Source organism: Echinops telfairi, unplaced genomic scaffold (assembly GCF_000313985.2).
Source record: "Echinops telfairi isolate 266 unplaced genomic scaffold, ASM31398v2 ScPeMD7_7421;HRSCAF=8459, whole genome shotgun sequence".
Classification (NCBI taxonomy): domain Eukaryota; kingdom Metazoa; phylum Chordata; class Mammalia; order Afrosoricida; family Tenrecidae; genus Echinops; species Echinops telfairi.
The window spans coordinates 1395940-1416068 of NW_022111321.1; the positions used below are offsets into that span (position 1 = coordinate 1395940).

The following is a 20129-nucleotide window of genomic DNA, read 5'->3' on the forward strand; positions in this document are numbered from 1 at the left end:
CCTCTATCTTTACTTTTTGTCTTAATTGTTTTGAATTATCATGCTTCTGGTATGTTAGAGAAAAGCATTTTCATTTGTCTTCATGAAGGAAATGACATGGAGGCCACCCCTGACCTCTCCACGTTCCCTATGAGAGAGACAAAAACCCTGCATCTTCCCATGAGCGCTTCTTCTGTGGCAGATGGCACATGCGCCTCCACCCTCCATCCTTCTTTATCCTACTCTGATACCAACCATCTCTCTCGCAGCACTCTATTCCTCTTCTAGGTTCAATAACCCCTTGCAATGTCAAAATGGCTAAATGGAGCTTACAGGCATCACTCATGATTATAGGGGTTATTAGTGAAATTAACAGGTTGTATGTCCTGGTCAAAAATCATGAGGAATATCATCTTTTTGACTGACACACTTCTTCTAAGCCAAGCTAGCAAGCGTGTTGCTCTCTGGTCCTTAGCTGCCCAGCTACAAGACAGTCCCTTACCTCTGCTTTGCTTGGGCCAGAGTCCCCAAGCTCAGTTAGTCTTGCTAATGCCCAAAGCACACTCCAGTCTGCACGACAGTCTCCTGTCCAAAGACACTACGTTTGACTCCTTTCATGGGCTGGAAAGCCCAGTCCTTCACCTCACAGTCTGTCTGCTGAGGCCTGTGGCGAAGATCACTCGCGGCTGCTCTTTGTAGAGGAACAGGATTCTCTGTTTCTGATTCTGACGTAGCTCATGACTCTAACAAATCCTGAGTTAGGGTCCTCTGCATCTTATTTGCATGCTCCCATCCAGTGACTGGGTGACAGTTACAAAGACTATGGAGAAAAGAGTCATATCAAGTAATTTCACCATATTCATGACAACCAAATATTCTAGAATATTGAGAGAAAAAGGTGGGGCACAAATAATGAAAAATTATAAGTCTAAGATACAGAAATATTTGAATACAAAAGTACATAAACAGGAGTAAGAAAAATTATAAGACTCAGAGTTGTTAAACTATATTCTGGTCAAAAAATGTTAGTAAGTCCAACTTAATTCAACACATCCTGATTTCCTACAATGTAAGAATTATATAATCCCCATACCAACCACTTGTCTACCACTTTGTTAGATTGTGGTGACTTGCATGCTGCTGTGATACTGGCAGCTATGTCACCAATATTTTAAATACCAGGTTGGTTACCCATGATGGACAGGTTTCAGAGGAGCTTCCAGATGAAAACAAACCAGGGCGAATTTCCTGGCAATCTACTTCCAAAAAAAAGCTATATGGCCATTAAAAGCTTTTCAGGTAGCAGCGGGACATTACCAGAAGATGGGCCCTTAAGATTGGAAGTGAGGATATGGTCACTGAAAGCTGCAGAAAGGGTCATTGGCTCGCGCCTCTACCTCCGCGAGCTCTGCGGCCCCCTCAGTGCGGCCGCCCAGGCCCAAGGATGAGCCGCAGACGCTCGTCATCCCCAAGAGTGCGGCGGAGGAGCAGAAGCTGCCGCTGGAACGGTTCATGAAGAACCCGGACAAGTCTGTGCCGATTCCAGAAAAGATGAATGAATGGGCTCCTCGACCACCCCCAGAATTTGTCCGAGATGTTCTGGGTTCCAGTGCTGGGGCCGGCAGTGGAGAGTTCCACGTGTAGACACCTGCGCTGCAGGGAGTACCAGAGGACTACGTGGACGCCATGGCTGAGAAGCCACAACTGGATGCCGACTTTCAGAAGAGACTGGAAAAGAACAAGATGGCTGCCGAGGAGCAGAATGCAAAGCGGCAGAAGAAGCGACAGAAGTTAAAAGAGAAGAAATTACTGGCAAAGAAGATGAAACTTGAACAGAAGCACAAAGGACACAACCAGTCCCGTGAACTGCAGTCCGACAGCTCTGAGAAGGTGTCTGGCAACGAAGAGGAGGAGGAGGAGAAGGACGCGCCCAGCTTCGCCACCACAGCTGTCCTGAGCCGGGTCCTCTGGTGACCCGGGCCTCAGGAACCCACCGTGTGTCCAGAAGGCAGCAGACACAATGTTTGGCTTCAGCTCCCCCATCCCATCCTCACCCCAAGGACTGTGGAGGTAGAGCTCAGGCGCATAGGGCTGTGGGCGGTGGAGGCAGCGGGCTGCCCTGGCCCTGGCACAGTGAGGCCTTGGGGTGGTTTCTCTGAAGCCCAGAAAGCCTCCAGGTGCCATTTGGGCCTGGGACGCGCGCATTCCCTAAAGCTGCAGGGGAGGTGCAGGAGTTCCTGTGGGTGGTGTGGGTGGCCCAGACTCGGGGAGGAAAAGCTGACCCACATTGTGGGACACGTGGTGGGGGCTTAGGGGAGCAGACGGAGGACTGGAAAAGGCAGCAAGCGAGAGAGGAACGAGGTGTGGGGAGCTGGGCGCAAGAGGGGAGGCACCTGGAGTGAGCCAGAAGCTGACGTCAGGGGGGATCTACAAACAGCAGAGGCCTGAAGAGGCATGAGCTGACCTGAGATGGGACTGCTGGGACAAAAACCCTTCAGAACTGGCCCTCCCAGGGCAGGGCGTGTCATTGGGTCACATGGGTGCCAGAATCAACAGACAGGGAGTGCCCCTAAAGGCCAGGAGGCTAGATAAGGGGCCAGAACCTGTGGCTACATGCCTGGGGAGTGCTGCTCTGAGCCAGCCAGCTCCCACAGGCCAGCCTGGAGTGGAAGGGCCCTCCCTGTGCAGGCAGCTTGCCCTGGGACCAGAGGAATGAGCAAGGCCAGCGCTAGAGCAGCACTTTCCAGCCAGACAGCTTCCGGTTGGAGCTCTCACCGGCTCCCTGCTGGTCTTAGCCTCCAAGTCCCTCCAAGTTCCTAGTGTTTTGTGCCTCTGACCAGGGATGGTACTCAGGAGATGGCAGTTTCAAGTGAGGTAAACCAAGACACGGACCATAATCTAGACTCCCCCTGCACTACCTGAGCCCTGCCACTGCGGTGACCCAGCACACGGGCGCTTTGGTGTTTTCTCTCCCCGGCAGCTGAGGGGCAGCGTCAGCCCTAGTAAAGAATCATGCCTTCCAAAAACAGAAAGCTGCAGAAAGATCTACCCTCTTTCATAGTAGCAGAAAAGTTGACACTTTCTTCTTTACAGTAAGTGGATGGTGGAAAGCATCCTTGATAAACTTCTAGATATGGATAAGTACATGCCCAGGCAGTATTTTGAAAGTTCCACATTTTTTGGCTTTCTTTGTTTTTTACTTTAACTCTATACGGTGTTAAAAAAAAAAGATGGACTGGAGAAAGAACTATATCATTTTCAAGTGGAACATGGAGAAAATCTTTCCAATGCTACACTTACTGGAAAATAAAACTCTGTTCACTCCCAAACTCCAACTCCATAAAAGACACTCAAGGTAAATTCCAACTCCAACAAAACATAGCCTCAGACCCAAACTCACGTCAGGGCTGTGATTGTAAGGCCTTTTATGGAAACCTCGAAAAATTAAATAGAATCCTTTTATAGACATAGAACTACTCATAAGAGAATGCTTCATAGACTTCCTATTTTTAGAAAGGGAGGTTTCCACTAATTAGTATGGCTTTGATATTTAGACCTGTGCTGGGAAACAAAGGGGACTTCTAAGAAGACTATAGTCCCACTGCCCATCATACCACAGGGGTCACCTGGGAGAAAGCTTCTACTGCCACTCTTGCCAAGTGGAGTCATTTCTTATTTAATGCACAGAAATGCAATATTTTAATAAAATTATACTAGCTTGGAACAAAAGGGACAAAGATCTTTCAAAATTAAGAGGCAACAGGTTCGCCCCGATTTAGAAGAGGAAGAGGAACCAGGGATATCGTTGCTGATGTCAGATGGATCTTGACCAAAGCAGGGAATACCAGAAAAATGTTTACTAGTGTTTTATTGGATATGCCAAGGTATTCAACTGTGTGGATCATAATCAACTGGAATCAAATGGAAATTCCAAAACACTTCACTGTATTTCATGTACTTGGATCCAGAGGTAGTTGTACAAACAGAACAAGGGAAAACTACATGGTTTAAAATAAGGAAAGATGTGTGTCAGGGTTGTATTCTTTCACCATACTTATTTAATCCATATGCTGAGCAGAGAAGCAGAGAAGCTGGTTATATGAATGGCATCAGGCTTCAAGGAAGGCTTATCAGCAACCTGTGATATGCAGATGACACACCTTATTTCCTGAAAGTGAGGAGGACTTGAAGCACTTGCTGATGAATATCAAGGATTGCAGCCTGCAGTATGGATTACAGCTCAAGGTAAAGAAAGCCAAGATCCTCTCATCTGGACTAATACATAACGTCATGATAAATGGAGAAAATTTGAAGTTGTCAAGGATTTTGTCTTGTTGGGATTAACAATCAATGTTCATGGAAGCAGCAGGCAGGAGATGAAAAGATCATTGCATTAGGTACATCAGTGTAGAAGACTTCTTTAGAATATTGAAAAGCAAGGATGGCACTTAGAGGACTAAAGTGCACCTGACCCAAGCCATGGTATTTTCAATGGTCTCAGATGCCTGTGAAAGTTGGACATTGACTAAAGAAGACTGAGGAAGAACTGGTGTGCTTGAAGTATAATGTTGGCGAAAAATACTGAAAATACCACGGACAGCTAAAAGGACAAACCAATCTGTCTTGGAAGAAGTATGTCCAGAGTGCTCCTTAGAGGCAAGGATGGAGAAACTTTGTCTAACAGACTTTGGACATGCTGTTAGAAAGAACCAGTCCCTGGAGAAGGACAGCATGCTTGGTAAAGTACAGGAGCAGCAAGAAGAGGAAGGCCTTCAAAGCGGTGGGTTGACACAGAGGCTACAGCAATGGGATCAAGTATAAGAACCGTTGTGAGGATGGCACAGGAGCAGGCAGGGTTTCCTTCTGTTGTGCACAGGGTTGCCATCGGTGGGAACCAACTGACAGGCACTTATCAACAACCGGTCCTCCAAATTTCATGGATCAGAAGAAAGCTGAAAAAAGTACTGACCTCAAAACGGGAGCCATTTCTGATGGAAAAGAAAGGCAGAGTGAAGAGGCTATGGATGAGGGATGCTTCAAGAACCACAAAGATCACCCCAGGGAGAACAGTCCTTACTCAAGGAATCGCCTCGGCTCCTGGAGTTGGAAACTGGTAAGGTGTATCCAAACGTGCTGTGAACTCGTTATTGCTGTGAGTCTTCTACTCCTTTTCTTTTTGAACTGAGGTAGCTATTGTGCTTATCCCATTGCACATCATTGCAAATTGTAGGTGGCAATATTCTATCCCATGTCATTATTGTAAATTGAGAGTATGGAAGATGGATCATTTATGTTTTTAGTTTATAAGTCTCTGCACCTGAGGAGCTACACCTGAGTAGTTCCATCCACATATAGACATGATTTTGATAATAACATCCTGGGCTTTGAAGTATGTCATATTAAGATTTGGAGGGTTTAGAGAGATAAAGGTATTTGGTAGAGTCAAAACTTTTGGGGGCCAAAGGGCAGAGTATTGTAGCTAGTTCCCCCTCAAAAAACCAAAAGAACTGTATTTAGCAATATCTCTTTTCCTTGGATGAATATGTCATTCCTTATATTTTGTTATTGTTGCTATAGATGCCATCAAGTCATTCCAACGTATAGAAACCCTATGCACAATGGAACAAAACACTGCCCTGTCCTCTGCTACCATCACAATTGTTGTGTTTGAGCCCAGTATTGTAGTCACTGTGTCAATTCACCTTGCTGTGGGTCTTCAGTTTTCATTCTCCTTTTACTTTATCAGGCCTGGTGTTCTTTCCTAGGGCACAATCTCTCCTGACATCACGTCAAAGGTACTTGAGATACAGTCTCTCCATCCTTACTTCTAAGGAGCAGTTTGGCAATGCTTTTTCCAAGACAGATATGTTTGTTCTTTAGGCAGTCGGTGGTACTTTTTCAATATTTTGAACCAGCACCACAATTCAAATTCATCGATGTCTTCTTTATTCAAAGTCCAACTTTCACATGCATATGAGAGCACTGAAAATATCGTGACTTGGGTTAGGCACAAAGTAGCACCCAAAGTAGCATCCTTGATTTTCAACCCTTTAAGGAGGTCTTGGACAGCAGATTTACCCAAAGCAATGCATTGTTTGATTTCTTGACGTTGATCTTTTTTTTCCCCGTTTATTTTTATGTTATCCATTGGTCAGATTGTGAGGATTTAAATATTCTTTGCATTGAGTTATAATCCAAACTGAAGACTGCAATATTTGATCTCCATTGGCAAGGGCTTCAAGTCCCTCTCACTTTCAGCAAGCAAGTATGTGCCATGTGTATACTTGTGTAAAGTTATTAATAAGCCTTCCTCCCATCCTGATGCCACATTCTTCTTATAACCCAGCTCTTCTGCTTATTTGTTTAGAATACAGACTGAAAATGTATAGTGAGAAGACCTAGCCTTGTATATGCCCTTCCTGATTTTAAACCTATTTCTGCTAACACAACTTTTTGATCCATGTAGAGGTTTCACAGGAGCACAATGAGTGTTTTGGAATTCCCATTATTCTCAGGCTATCTATCATTTGTTAATGTCCACACAGTCTAATGCCTTTGCACAGTCAATAAAATATAAGCAAACATCCTTCTGGTATCCTCAGCTTTCAGCCAAGAGCCATCATACATAAGCAATGATATCCTTTATTCTTTGTTCTCTTCTGAATCCGGCCTGCCTCTCTGCAGCTCTCTGTCAATGTACTGCTGCAACTGTGGTTGGATGATCTTCAGCAAAATTTTACTTGCATGGATATCAATGGTATTGTTTTATAATTTGAGCATTCTGCTGAGTCACCTTTCTTTGGATAGGGTGAAAATATGGGTCTCTTTCAGTCAGTTGGCCAAGTAACTGTACTCCAAAATCCTGGTAAAGAGGAGTGAGTGCTTCCAGTGCTTCATCAGCTTGTTGAAACAGTTCAGTTGGTATTTCAACAATTTCTGGAACCTTGATTTTGGCTAGTACCTTAAGTGCAGGTTGCACTTCTTCCTGTAGTAAAATTGGTTACTACCTCCCTTTTTCTTATTTATTTTGCTGCCTCTTAAAATGGTTGAATGTTGACTAGTTCTTTTTAGTACCGTGACTATGTTTTCTTTCAAATCTCTTTTTATGCTTCCTGCACTGGCCAATATTTTGCCCTTAGGATCTTTCAATACTGCAACTCGAGGCTTGAATTTTTCCTTTAATCCTTCCAGGTTAAGATACGCTAAGTGTGCTCTGCTCTGTTTTGTTTTCTTTTCTACCCCAGGTCCTTGCTCATTGCACTATAATATTTGACTTTGTCTTCTCAAGCTTCCCTTTGACTTTTTTCCCTTCAGCTCTTTGATGTCAGCTTTACTTCCATATCCTTTAGCTACTCTAAGATTAATAGCAAGTTTACAGTCTCTTCTGATTTCCACTTTTCTCTTTGCTTTCTTTCTTGCCTTTTTAATGACTTTTTGCTTTCTTCCTGTGGAATGTTCCTGATGTCATCCCACGGCTCATCAGACCGTGTCATTACTGTTCGATGCATCACACCTGTTCTTGAGATGTGATGTTCGACTCTGGAAGGATATACTCATTGTCACATTTTGGGGTTTTTTTAGATGTATTTGAATATTCTTCACCTTCAAGTTGAACTTATATAGGGGCAATTGATGACCTATTCCACAGTCAGCCCAGGGCTTAGTTTTAGGTGGTGATATTGGGCTTCTACACGGTTTCTACCCACAGATGTAGTCGATTTGATTTCTGTGTATTTCATCAGGGGAAGTCCCGTGTACAACAGTAACACAGAAGGCACCACAGTATGACAAACTGACAGACAAGGAAATTATACAGAGTGAAATAAATTGATCACAAAAGGACAAATATTGTGAGACCGCTGTTATAAAAAAGTCTAGAAAACGTTTTCACACTAAAAGAAACATTCTTTGATTTATTGGGGTGAGAGGGGATATTACTATCATATAATGTATTAACTTGGGCAAAAGGGGAAGGAAATATATAACAGAGGAATATTGACAAAAAATGATGGAGTAGGGGAAGACATTATGAAGAGTGTGAGAATTAAAGGCAACAAGGGTAAATACTACCACATATTACTATTACATATCAATCCTGCAATAATGAGTGAGCATGTTATCAGGCGAGACCAGTCCCTGGAGAAGAACACCATGGTGGTAAAGTAAAGGGCCATCCAAAAAAGAAGAGATGGATTGGCACAGTTGCTGCAACTATGGGCTCAAACGTAAGAACACTTGCAAGGATGGAGCAGGACCTGGGGGTGCTTTGTTGTGTTGGACTTGGGGTCACTATGAGCCAGAATCGACTTGACAGCACCTAACAACAGCAACTAGTGACCACATGATTCACTCCCACTGATGATTGGTTATGGGAAGGAGAGTGAGACAATCTCCATGACAGAGGATATTTCTGGCTAGGCATTGGGCTGTCTAACACTAGGAAAGTCTACACTGCTTAAAATAATCAATCATTTTTCCAAAGACAAAGTTCAGAAGTCAGGAAAAGTTAGTGTGTTAGACAGGGTTCTCTAGAGAGATAAAACCAGATTGCTGATATTATATATATATATTTATAAAGATATATATAACACAAGAAATGAACTGTTAAATTATAAACAGATAGATATATAACACAAGAAATGAACTGTTAAATTATAAACAGATAGATATATAGCTCGAGGATTGATCTGTTGATTTATAGATAGATAGATAGATAGATAATACAAGAAATGAACAGTTAAATTATAAAGCAGTACAAATGGCTCAGTGCAACTCACTCCTGTGAGACAGTTGTGAGACACTGGCAGTCCTTCAAGTCTTGAGGGTCGCCCAGTAGTCCTCTGTAGAGAGACCTAGGCTATCCCAGCACAGGCAGCAAAACAGCAAGGCAGGTCACCAACTGTCAGCCAGGTCACCAACTGTCAGTCCCCAGCTTAAGAGATGTAAATTTCAAACGTGTGGTCTTAAAGGGACCTTAACTTAAAGTGACATAGTCCACAGGCTAAGCGTCCCACTAGTGTAGCCTGTAAATTGAGGCACAGAACAAGCAAGGCAGCTGCACACTGGTCCGATGATCAAAGAGCGAGAGACAAGAAAGGCGACAAAACTCACTGAGCCATTTATCTCTCGGCCCTTCAATTAATCCCACTTGTGTTTATCGGCCAGGCTGGCACAGTAAACTAACTATCTCAGGAAAGAAGATGGAATGGAAGAAGGAAACTAAGGAGGAAGTGATATAAGTAATGTTACTTTATGAGGATTGAAATCAATGAATGGCATAAAACAAAATATATGTGAATTGCTGAATGGAAAACTGATTTGCTCTGTAAACCTTCACCCAATTCACAATGAAAAGAATAACCAAATGTCTGACATCCCATCCTCCTCCTTATTACCTAGATTACTCATTGACCAATAAAATATACTTACAAAAATTAAATAAGTAAAAAAATGTTTCCTCAAATAAGTTGACCTCAACATATAAAATGGCAAGTTTATCCCTGGAAATTTTGTTGCCTGAGTTGAAATTTGGTTTAAAATAGAAATAAAAATCTATAACTTAATCAATACACAAAGTCTATTTGAAAATATAAGAAGACCATTTTAATCTGAGATTATCCTTATTGATTATATCACTGTTCATGGATTTATCCTTTCTACCTCAGAATTCCCTGAAAATAATGAAATTGATTTTGACATTAAACCATAAAATGAAGGTAAGGCTAGTAAACACTAAAATGGCTCTACATTTTAAACTTTGCTTTTCCTGAGATGGTTGAGTTTGAACCTCTATGTGTCAATTTTGGGGCACAAATCCACAAATCCCTCCTGGGCACAAATTGAAATCCCAGGTCAGTACACACAGCCCTTCAGCACAGAGCGCCCAGTGCTGTGGGAGGGACAGTGGTGTCAGCACTGGTGAGAAGGTGGGAGGGCTGCGGTAGGTCAGGGCACCCCCTCACCCCTCAGCGGAACTGGCCTTGTGATGATGAGTCTGATTCTCCCTCCCCCTTGTGAAGTCAGAGGAGGCCAGTTGCTTCTCCATACCCTTTGTCTGGTACTCTCCAAATCTTACATCATAGTATTAATTATGTGGATAGGTTTGGGGGGACACAGCCCTTTGAGTGACCTCCAGATCACACCATGTGCAGCCTACACCACTCTCATGTACAGCTTTAGCTATGTACATGTATCAAAAAATAGATTTTGAATAACACAAGTGATTGTCACAATCACAGAGGGACTATTATTTTAAATATTAGTTTGATTAAAAATGTCAGTTTTGAGAAGCTTTTAATATCTTTGCCCCAGTACTCAACTGACGTCCGTGACATTTCAATATTCGTTTCTAAAACTTGCTTTTCATTTGTATCCTTATTTAACTGACTTTTCATCTTGTGAATTTGCAATTCTTTAAATGACAAAGAAATTTGTTTCAAAATCAACCCATAACCATATCCAAAACCAAACTCACTGCCAGAGAGTTGGCTACACCTGATAGCATCCCTGGGGGACAAAACAGAAGGGCACCTCTGGTTTGCCAAGTCTGTAAACCTTGATGGAAGGAAGCGCAGCACCGCATCTTTCTCCATTGGAGCCCCAGGTGGCTCCCAGGTGCTAACCGTCTTTGGACTGATGACTTTAGCGCTCCTCACAGCAACCCAGCAACCTCTGCCTATGAAGGAAACCCAAAAGTTGTCCTGCTGGGGTTCCAATTCATACATGCACGTGTTTATTTTTAAAAATAACACATCTCTGCAATCAGAGGATGGCTGCAGGCATGTTATCTCAATAAGACACTTGTCTTAATCTTGGTAGTGTGCCTTCTAAAAGAGTGTCAAATCGAAACAGTAGCTTCTCAAGGGATCTGCTGAACCAATTAAATGCAAGGCAAATAGACCAGATTAGACGGTGATGATGATCATTTCCTGGGATTCCAAAGGTCATCTGATAGACTTTTCCAAGGACACAGGATGATCACAAGGTCTTTTATTTTTAACCCTTAACTGCTTCAGTTCTATGAAAGGGAGACTTTCTTGAGGACCCAAGGCCCTTGGGCTCAGGAGAGCCCCACCAGCTGGAGGCCAGGGAGCCAGCCAGCAGAGAGGGGCTCTTGTTTGACCTTCTTCTCAGGACACAGGTTGTTGGCATGGCCGCATCTCCTCTTGTGGCAGATTGCGAGCATCACGTCGGAAGCAGATCATCTTGTCGCAGTTGTACTTCTGGGCCAGCCGACGCAAGGACGGCTGATGATGATCCCACCACACAGCCGCAGCCCCAAGTTCAGGGTGGACCCTCTCTGGATGTTGGAGTCCGAGAGAGTGTGGCCAACCTCCAGCTGTTTACCAGCAAAAATCAGACCCTGCTGGTCTAGAGAGTGGAGGTGCCCTCCTTGTGCTGGATTTTAGCTTTGACCTTCTTGATGGTGGTACTGGGCTCCCTGTCGAGGGTGACGGTCTTGCCTGCAGGGTCTTCTCCATCTCTGTATTTGCCGCTCAGGCCGCCTTGTTGGAGAGGGATCACAAGGTCTTAAGGAGGTTTTAAGACAAAGGAAAATGACATTGGTTTTAAAAAATCTAAGCATAGTAGCACCAAGAAAAAAATGTTTTCCCATCCTGACCATGTACCTGCTCGTTTGTCAAGGGAAGCAAGGGCGGTCCTATGAGAATTTCCTTGGGGGGCTACCTCAGTCTCCCCACAACCCTTCCCTTTCCCCTTCAAGACTTCCTTTTGTTCTCAGAACGTGAACGTTTAAAAGGAACAGGGCTACAGGCCCTCGAGGACGCCCCCATGGCCGTGTTGATGTGGTGTCAGTAGAAGCGTGCAGAATCCTCCAGGGTAAGGACAACAGAGATGACAGCACTGCCTTCCAAACCCGGGACGGCACACTGTGATGTGTTCATCCAACAGGGACGTCTCTGATTAGATAGCGCACTGTCTGCTTTACCCTCACAATCTGAACAGACATAATGAACACGTTCTCAATTATTGATGATGCTGACATAATATATATACATATATATCCTAGAAATACTATCACCTATTAATATTGATATAGAGTTATATTTGTCACTGAGATGTATCTCTTCAGAAATTAAAATATGCGAGCATGTACCACTAATCTCTGAGAAGGCTAAAACTAGTGGTTTCCATGTTGAATTGGAATTTTTATCTCCACCTCAAGCTTTCAAAAAGTCTGCTGAGAAGCCAAGAGTGAGTGGCATTCACCTACTCCGCCAACACACATAGAGCACGTCTTACAAGACTCTGCCAGACGGTGGATACTGCAGTTACCTCGTTTCCTCGGGCTGTCCTAATAAATTGCCACTGACTGGATGAAAAATATTTGTTCTCTCACAGTTCCAGAGGCTCCAAGTCCAAAAGTAAGGTGCCAGCAAGGTGGGTTCATTCTGAGGCCTGAGAAAGAATTTGTCACATGTCTTTCTCCCCTTGTTCCAGCAGCTCTTGCCTTGCGAAAGAGAAACTCCAATTCCTTTCTGCCTCTTGACACAGCTATTGTCTCTGTGTGTCAGTGTCTCTGTGTTCAAATGTTTCTCTTCTTGTAAAGACTCTACTCATTGAGTTCCCACACACCTTAATTTATGTGACCTCATATTTAAAACATTATTATATCTATAAACATCCTATCTAAAAAAAACCCCATTGACAGGCACTGAGCATTAGGGCATCAACATAACTATTTTGAGGGCACCATCAATTTCCATTTTCACAAAAATGGTATGAAACTTCATATAGAGAGGTGATTAAATGAGCCCTCTGAATCCTTACAGTGTTTATATACATACATATGTGCATGAGTGTGTGTGTGCCCATATACTTTGTGAAACTGAGATAAATTATAATTGAGAATAAAATGAAAGAGAGGAAAAAAGGCTTTAAGTCCTTCACATGTAGAAAACATCCTTGGAATTTTGCAGTGCCAACAACACCAAAATTATTGAGTCATAATATTTTCTTTCTTCGATGCTCTACCCTACCTCCCAAATCACAATGTAAGGCTGACACTTTCCCCTAGCCCAACAACCATTTCATTGGATGGCAGGGGCAAAAGAAGCACCCCTTCTATTATTTAGGATGCTCCATCACTTCCAGGATTTACTAACCAGGTGATTTTAATTTTAGTTCTCAAATTTATATGTCCACATCCCGTTCTCACAGTTCTGGTCCCCCCATTCGATCTGCCCTGCTTCTCTGTTTCTCAGCCATGTGGAGCTTCTTGTCCATCTGGTCGATCAGCCCTTTTCTAGGCTGTCTACTCCAGGTTTCGGTACCTCCTTCTCATTTTTATTATCTTCCAACCCCCACAGCTTTATTAAACACATAAATATTAAAGATGAAAGACAGGGCCACTTTCTGGGAGATGTAGGTTATTCAATATTGCCATAGAACAGCCATTACTCAACGATATCCTTGACTAGACAGTAAGAACGTATACCCCCCAGCTGTCTTTTTGGGCGTTGACTCTGGGGCACAGATAACAAACGGTTCAATGCATCCCCCTTCTACTGTAAATAACTCTTGTAAATCTTACTGACAGTGAGAAAATAACACTGTCAAGAGGAAAGTTGGAATCTTTTAAAACAAATGGTCTAAAGAATATGCTCCTCTTATTCACCCATGTTGCTTTTCACATCACTGTTCTTGAACCATGTTTTTCTTAACAATAATATTTAAGTATACGTTTAAAAAGCATATGACATTGAATAATTTTGAAAACGCGTTCATGCCTGGTCTTATGAGAAGTAAGTGTAATGGTTATTATTATTAAGTACTGTATCTCTCTCTTTTTTTCAGCTTTCATATTATCTTTGGCAGAAACAAAACAAAAAGCATCCCAAACGCATCAAAACCAAAAAAATCTAAAGCAAGTGAAGATGACAAATTTTGTAACATCAAAGAAAAAAAAAATCAAATCCTGTTCCCTCATTGATTGCCACTGTCAACTGTATCTCTTTTATACAATGGTAATTTGTGACTTGCCTTCATCCACCTCCCTAAGTGAAGATTTAGAAAATGAAATTCAGGTCTTCTGAGATTATCATATGTGATTATTTTCACTAGAGCAGCACATGGTAATGCACCAGTTTGTTTCCCAACCTTGTGGATTATGTTATCTCAAATTTAAAGTGTTGAGTTCAATCCATCGCTTTTATTTAGGAATGAAGTCCTGGAGTCCTGACAATGGCTAATGAGCTCTGCTGCGAACGAAAAGGTTGGTAGTTTGAGTTCACACAGAGGTCCCTCAGAAGGTCAGCTGGTGAAACCTGTGTGGGAAACAATTGTACGTTGAGCCATAGGGACTTGCCATGAATCAACCTTGACTCAGCAACTACTCATTGAACATTCTGTCTAGTAAATGAATGTGCTTTTATAGACACTCTTTGTATCTGCTGACATCAATGGTGATCAAGAGTACAGGTGATAAAAGTCTAACTGCCTGGTTCATTGGACTAGGTACTCAACTTTTCTGGAACTCAACCCTCTCAAGGGTAAACTAATAACACCAGCCTCATAGGTTGCTTTAGGCATTAAGTTATGTCATTCAAATTAAATATTCAATCAGGTTGTATTTGTTATGTTTAATTATTGTTATAGTTGCTAATAATAGCATTTCTTATACTAGGTTGTTTTGGGTTTTGGTTTTTGGTTTTTCAATTTTTTCACACAATATATTCTTCTCTTGGTAAGTCAAGACCCATCACAGTGTTAAGTACTTAGATTCCATTAATATTTTGATTGATGCTTGTTAATAGGATGTAATTCAAAATAATGGAAACTTGGTCTGTTTCAATTAATAACTTTTAAAATCATACATCTCTTAAGAAACAAGCTTTTGTTTTTGAAATCCTGTGAATAATGGAAGCACTAAGGACACAGCCCATCCCAATGGCTCTTCCTCTACTGTTCAATCTAACTGTAATCATCCCTAAGCAATGGGTCTTTAAATCTCATGGTCCCAAAATGCAGGGGTGATGGGGTGTGAGGATGTTGACAAGGCTGCATTTATTCTCCTCTGGCATTAAATCTAACCCAAATATTTGGATTAGCAAACAAAGAAAATACCCCCCTAAAAAACTATATTAAAAAATTGTTGTTGTCATCAGACTCTGCTTCTGACCTGGACTCCAGAAATCTTGATGTGTGATTTGGGGCAAGTTGATTCTTCTGAGCATCACTGTCTTCATCTGAAAAATGAAAATGCTATTAACTTTTTTGAATCCATTGAGAGTTGCCTGATAGATCACATTTGATTGTAAATGTAAAAGTTTTAAAAGGTAAGAAGTGCTCCATCAATGTATGGCTTCTATTAGTCAGGATGTATGCAGAAGTCTGAGTTATTTCTAAGACACAGCGCAAATTTCAAAGCAGGAATCTTTTATCTTATTTCTAACTTCTGGTGAAAGTTATAAAGTACACTTCTGTTCTCAGCCTAAAGAAATGCTTTCTGGGGGCGTTTCTGTTGAGAGCTTAAAAAAAAAAAAAAGCAACTACCCTAAGTTGCCTGTGACAGCCGGAAAAAAGATACTGTCACTTTCCAGCCCCCCTTTTAACTGGTTTTCTTTATCTTTTCCACCCAGAAGTCTAAGGAGAAAACTGGGTGCTCATGCTTCATCATGCTTCCATTTTTTCAAACTTTAGAATGATGTGCTACCACTTCTGGCATTTAAAGCCCAAAGTCTACCCTGAAGGTCTGACAAAGAAAGAAAAGTACACTGCTTGGAAAAGATTCCTCCAAGCGTTTTCATTTCTTGGTCATCAAATTGGATATGATTGGGCCAATTCTATGTTTTATCTTCTTTGGCACTTAGCTCTATAACCTCAAGGTTCTCGGTAGCATTTCTATTAATAGCACTTAAGACTTGGCATCTAATTTACTTGGCTTGAGCTGGCAATTAGTTCTACTTGTCCCTCAGCCGAAATTCCCATTCTTCAACTATAGCAAGATGGGCAGCAAGAGGTAATTTGCTCTTTTTGAGTTCCATGAAATAGAACTAGCCTAAGAACTAAATGCAGAACTTGCCTTCTACCTCTTCTTGAATTAGCAAAATACTTTATAAGAAAATTAGTTTTTATTCTATATTAAAGAAATTGAGGTCTGAACAATAATTATTTTATTATGGAATTTTTATTGTGTTTTAGGTGAATGTTTGCACAGCAAATTAGGTTCCTATTTAATAACTGTTATATAAATTGCTCCGTGCCACTGGTTGCAATTTTCACAGTTGGCACTCGGATTATTCCCATTCTGCTTGTTCTGTCTCTCTTGATCTAGCTTCCTTTGCCCTTTCCCTTCTACCTTTCCTTGCTTTGGGGGAAATGTTGAGCATCTGTCCTCAGAGTTGACTCTTTAAGGGAGCACATTATTCCTGGGTGTTAAATCGCTTCTTGGCCTTTTGGCTAAGATCAAGTGTAGTATCTGTTCTTATCAGTTTAATATCTGATACGTCCTCTATCCGAGGACAATATGTTAAATGGATTTTTGGAACAGGGAGATGGAATAGGAGCTTGCTCCGTCCACTCCACGCATCGACCTGGTATTGCAGTACTTCCAGGGATGGTGCACCCCCTCGGGGGACTCCCAAATAAATTTTAAAAAAATAAGTTAAAGGTAATTCTTTATTATCATTCTACTTTTAGTCTTTGAAAAGCTTACTTGATCCTCTGTAGTTGCCTACATACAACATATAGCAAACAGAGATCTTCTTTGCAAATTACATAAATTGACTCTTTTTTTCTATAGAGGAAAAGCATTTGTGAGAAGTATAGAAAAGACATAAAGATTTGAAAACTCAATATGAATCAGGATCGCACATCCACTGCCATCAAGTTAATCCTGATTCATATAAGGTTTCCGAGGCTTTATAAATCTTTACAGAAGCAGAGAGCCTCCTCTTTCGCCTAAGTTGCTAATGGATTTGAAACAGTAGTCTACCAGCAATTCAATGCTAGCCCAACAGCATCACCTGGTCTCCTTAAGAGTTAGGGTGATCTTTTGGCAGGACCCATCTGAACTAGATGTCATCAATTGCACTTACTCCAGACTCAATGCCCCAGGTAGAACCATTTGATAGAAGACCTTTGTCATGTTCCCAAACTACCTTGACTGTCAAGGAAGTGTTTAAAACATAGTGGAACCTTTAGTGTTTATTGGGTGCACTAACAATGGCTAAAGAAGTGAATGAATGAACACTGTTGTTGCATATGTAGTTATAAAAGTATCTTCTGCTTGGGCATTTCTAGATGCCAAGACTGCATTCTGAATTTTGTTTGATTTTTCTGATATTTACATGAAGTAGCTAATAGAAGCCATTTTGCTTTGGGATTTTTCCCTCAATTTAGTGGGGCATTATAACTGACTGCACCAAGTTACTAAGCTCCAAAATTATTGATTCTTTTATCTTCCTTTAGGTATTGTTAATTGTTTGCACTGAGCTACTAACAATAGTTTGTTGATTTAAATCTACCCAGCAGCACCCAGAAAAAAAGGCCTGTTGATCTGTTATAAATTTAAAAGCATCAAAAATTGTATGGAAAACAGTTGAACTCTGACACACCTAGGTTCATCATGAGCTGAAATTAACCTAACAGCAATGTCTCGTCCTAACCACCACTACAGCATGACAGTAAGAGCTGTTGTCTCTACCTCCAAAACACACCCTGACTTGACCAGTCTTTGCTATGGGCACAATGACCAGCCCCGCCTATGCCTCCCATCTCTTGCCTGGACATAATGGTAACCTTTTCATTGTCCCCTCTCATCTACCTCCAACTTTTAAATCCATCCTCCACCAAGTACCCAGTGTTATCTTTTCAAACATTTATCTGAGCATGTCTATGATTCACACTCTCCGACAAGCTTCTATTGTACTTAAACTCAAACTCTGCCTGGATTTCAAGCTCTAGATCCTGAGAGGCTCTGTTCAGGAAACCAACCCCAGTCCATACTCTCTTCCATCACACCTAAGCCACTCTTCCTTTCTTTAGTACTTGAACCTTAGAAGTGTTGTTCAGTGTGCTCTCCTTTCAGGCAGCTGATGGCTGGGCTCTTACTATAACTTAGATCTCAGTTTAACTCTCTTCTCCATAAGGAAACATTCCCTAGGCATTCAACCTAGTGTCACTCCTCCATCATGCTCTATGCTCTCACATTTAATTAGATCTTATACTGGTTGACTAGTTATTAATTTACTTAAAAATAATACCTGATCACACTAACAATTAAAAATAAATTCCAAGAAAGAAAAGACATTGCTTGACCTGAAAAACACCAAAACTTTTGCACTAGGAGTATACTGAACACATAGTGAATCTAACTTATTTAGGTCTAGCACTAACTTGCAATTCACTATTAGTTAATATCAATATTTCTTTGGAAGAGCTTGGAAAATCCCAAAGATTACATATTCCCTTATGCCCTTCCACAACTTCTTTTGGAAAGCTTTATAATTGAAAAACTTAAAATGCAAAAGAGAGTCCTAAATGTCAATTTGTGAAATTTCATAGTATATACAATTTAGGATGCGTTTAGGTTCAAATTTGTCCTAGGAATATCATTGACTTGGGTATAGGGAGATAGAATCAATATTATATTAGTAAAATTATTTCAAGCTAAATTTTATATTCAAATGATACATTAAAAAGTTCCCTTTCACTTTTATCAAAACTTTATATCAAAGATGTTTGATGAAAAAGAAAGAAGAAAAATGATCCTTGGGTCTCTTGAGGTAGAGATGGTGGGGCCGGGGCCCATGTGCCAGGCTGCGCACTTCAAGACCAAGGAGAGCGCTGGCGGCCTGGGACCATCGCCTCCGGTGGGCATCCGGGAAGTTCTCCCTTCCTACTGACCTTCACGTCGGGGTCCGTCGGAATTGCTGCACATGGACTGTGATGGTGACGATGGATGGATGGACCGAAGGACAGACAGGGACCAGGCTCCCACCAGCCGCGCCAGAAACCGCCGTTTTATAGTAACACCGGAAAGGAAGAGCTACTCCTTTTTTTAATTCAGAATTTTTTCCCCAGATATATAGGATTATAGCTTTTATATGCCTTTTTATATACCTTCCAACACTAGTATTTTTAGAATGGCAGCTATATATTTAACTCCTGGACACAGGAGAAAAAAAAAAACCTGGAAGGAATAAAAATTCATTCAATAGTTTTAAAGCACTATTTAATTATTTGTTTGGTGAAATGTAATGTTTGATGAAAGTTAATGTTTTCTATTATGCCTTCTTACACTATTTTACCAAGTGAAAACAACTAGAGAAAGTCGAGTGCTATGTGTGTAGACATATATGAGAGTAAGTAAACACGTGTTGCTATTAGGGTTTTAGTTCATGCGTGCATTGAATTGTCTACAACGTATGTTCAGACCTGTTTTGTGTTCAACTTGTGATCAGAGAAATTAACTCAGCAAGACATTGTCATAGTCTCCTTCAAAAAAATGAGACCTCGGACCAGGAAAAGAGTTAGTTTGAGGTCGGGGTTAATATCAAATTTTTAACAAAGATCAAGTGGACATCTTCTGAAATCATTGAGCCTTTGCAAAAATTTAGAGTAATGCTTCCCTCCCCTTTACACACACAGCAAAAGGCCAGGAAGACCTCAAAGATTAGGGAGGGGAGCCCTGGACGGTGAACCATAAAGAAACGTTAACTGTCGTTGAAGCCTAGCACCCGGTGAAAGAAGACGAGGAGAGGCTGCTAACTTGAGACCTCGGCGTGTTCTTGTTGATCGGTCAGGGGAGTTAGTCCCGACTCATCGGGACCCTCTGTACAACAGAACGAACACCACCCAGTCCTACACCATCCTCACAAGGTTCTTAGGTTTCAGTGCATGGTTTCAGCCACTGTGCCGGTCCATCTCCTCAAAGGTCTTGCTCTCTATTTGCTGCTCCTCCACTCTACTCAGCATGATGTCCTTTTACAGGACCAGTTTCTCCGGACAACATTCCTAAAGTCTGTGAGATGAAGTGTCTCCATCCTTGCTTCTAAGGAGCATTCGGGCTGTGCTTCTTCCAAGACAGGTTTGTTTGTTCTTGCTGGTATTTTCCATTTTCTTCCTTAACACAGGAGTTCAAATGCATCCATTTCCCCTCAGTCTTCCTTATTCCGTGTCCAGTTTTA

At 41.6% G+C, this 20129-nt stretch overlaps 1 protein-coding gene and 1 non-coding gene across 2 annotated transcripts in view; both read left to right on the plus strand.

Annotated features, from left to right (window-relative positions):
* Positions 1-1953, plus strand: part of LOC101641637 (PRKR-interacting protein 1-like) — a 4395-nt gene extending 2442 nt beyond the window's left edge. Inside the window, 3 exon segments of the mRNA XM_030887677.1 lie at positions 1351-1619; positions 1621-1646; positions 1649-1953. Coding sequence (XP_030743537.1) covers positions 1351-1619; positions 1621-1646; positions 1649-1953 — 600 coding nt within the window.
* A 14425-nt stretch (positions 1954-16378) lies between these two features.
* On the plus strand, positions 16379-16569 carry LOC115872259. The gene has a single exon (XR_004047765.1). It is a non-coding gene; the product is annotated as a U2 spliceosomal RNA (small nuclear RNA).
* The last annotated feature ends 3560 nt before the right edge of the window (positions 16570-20129 follow it).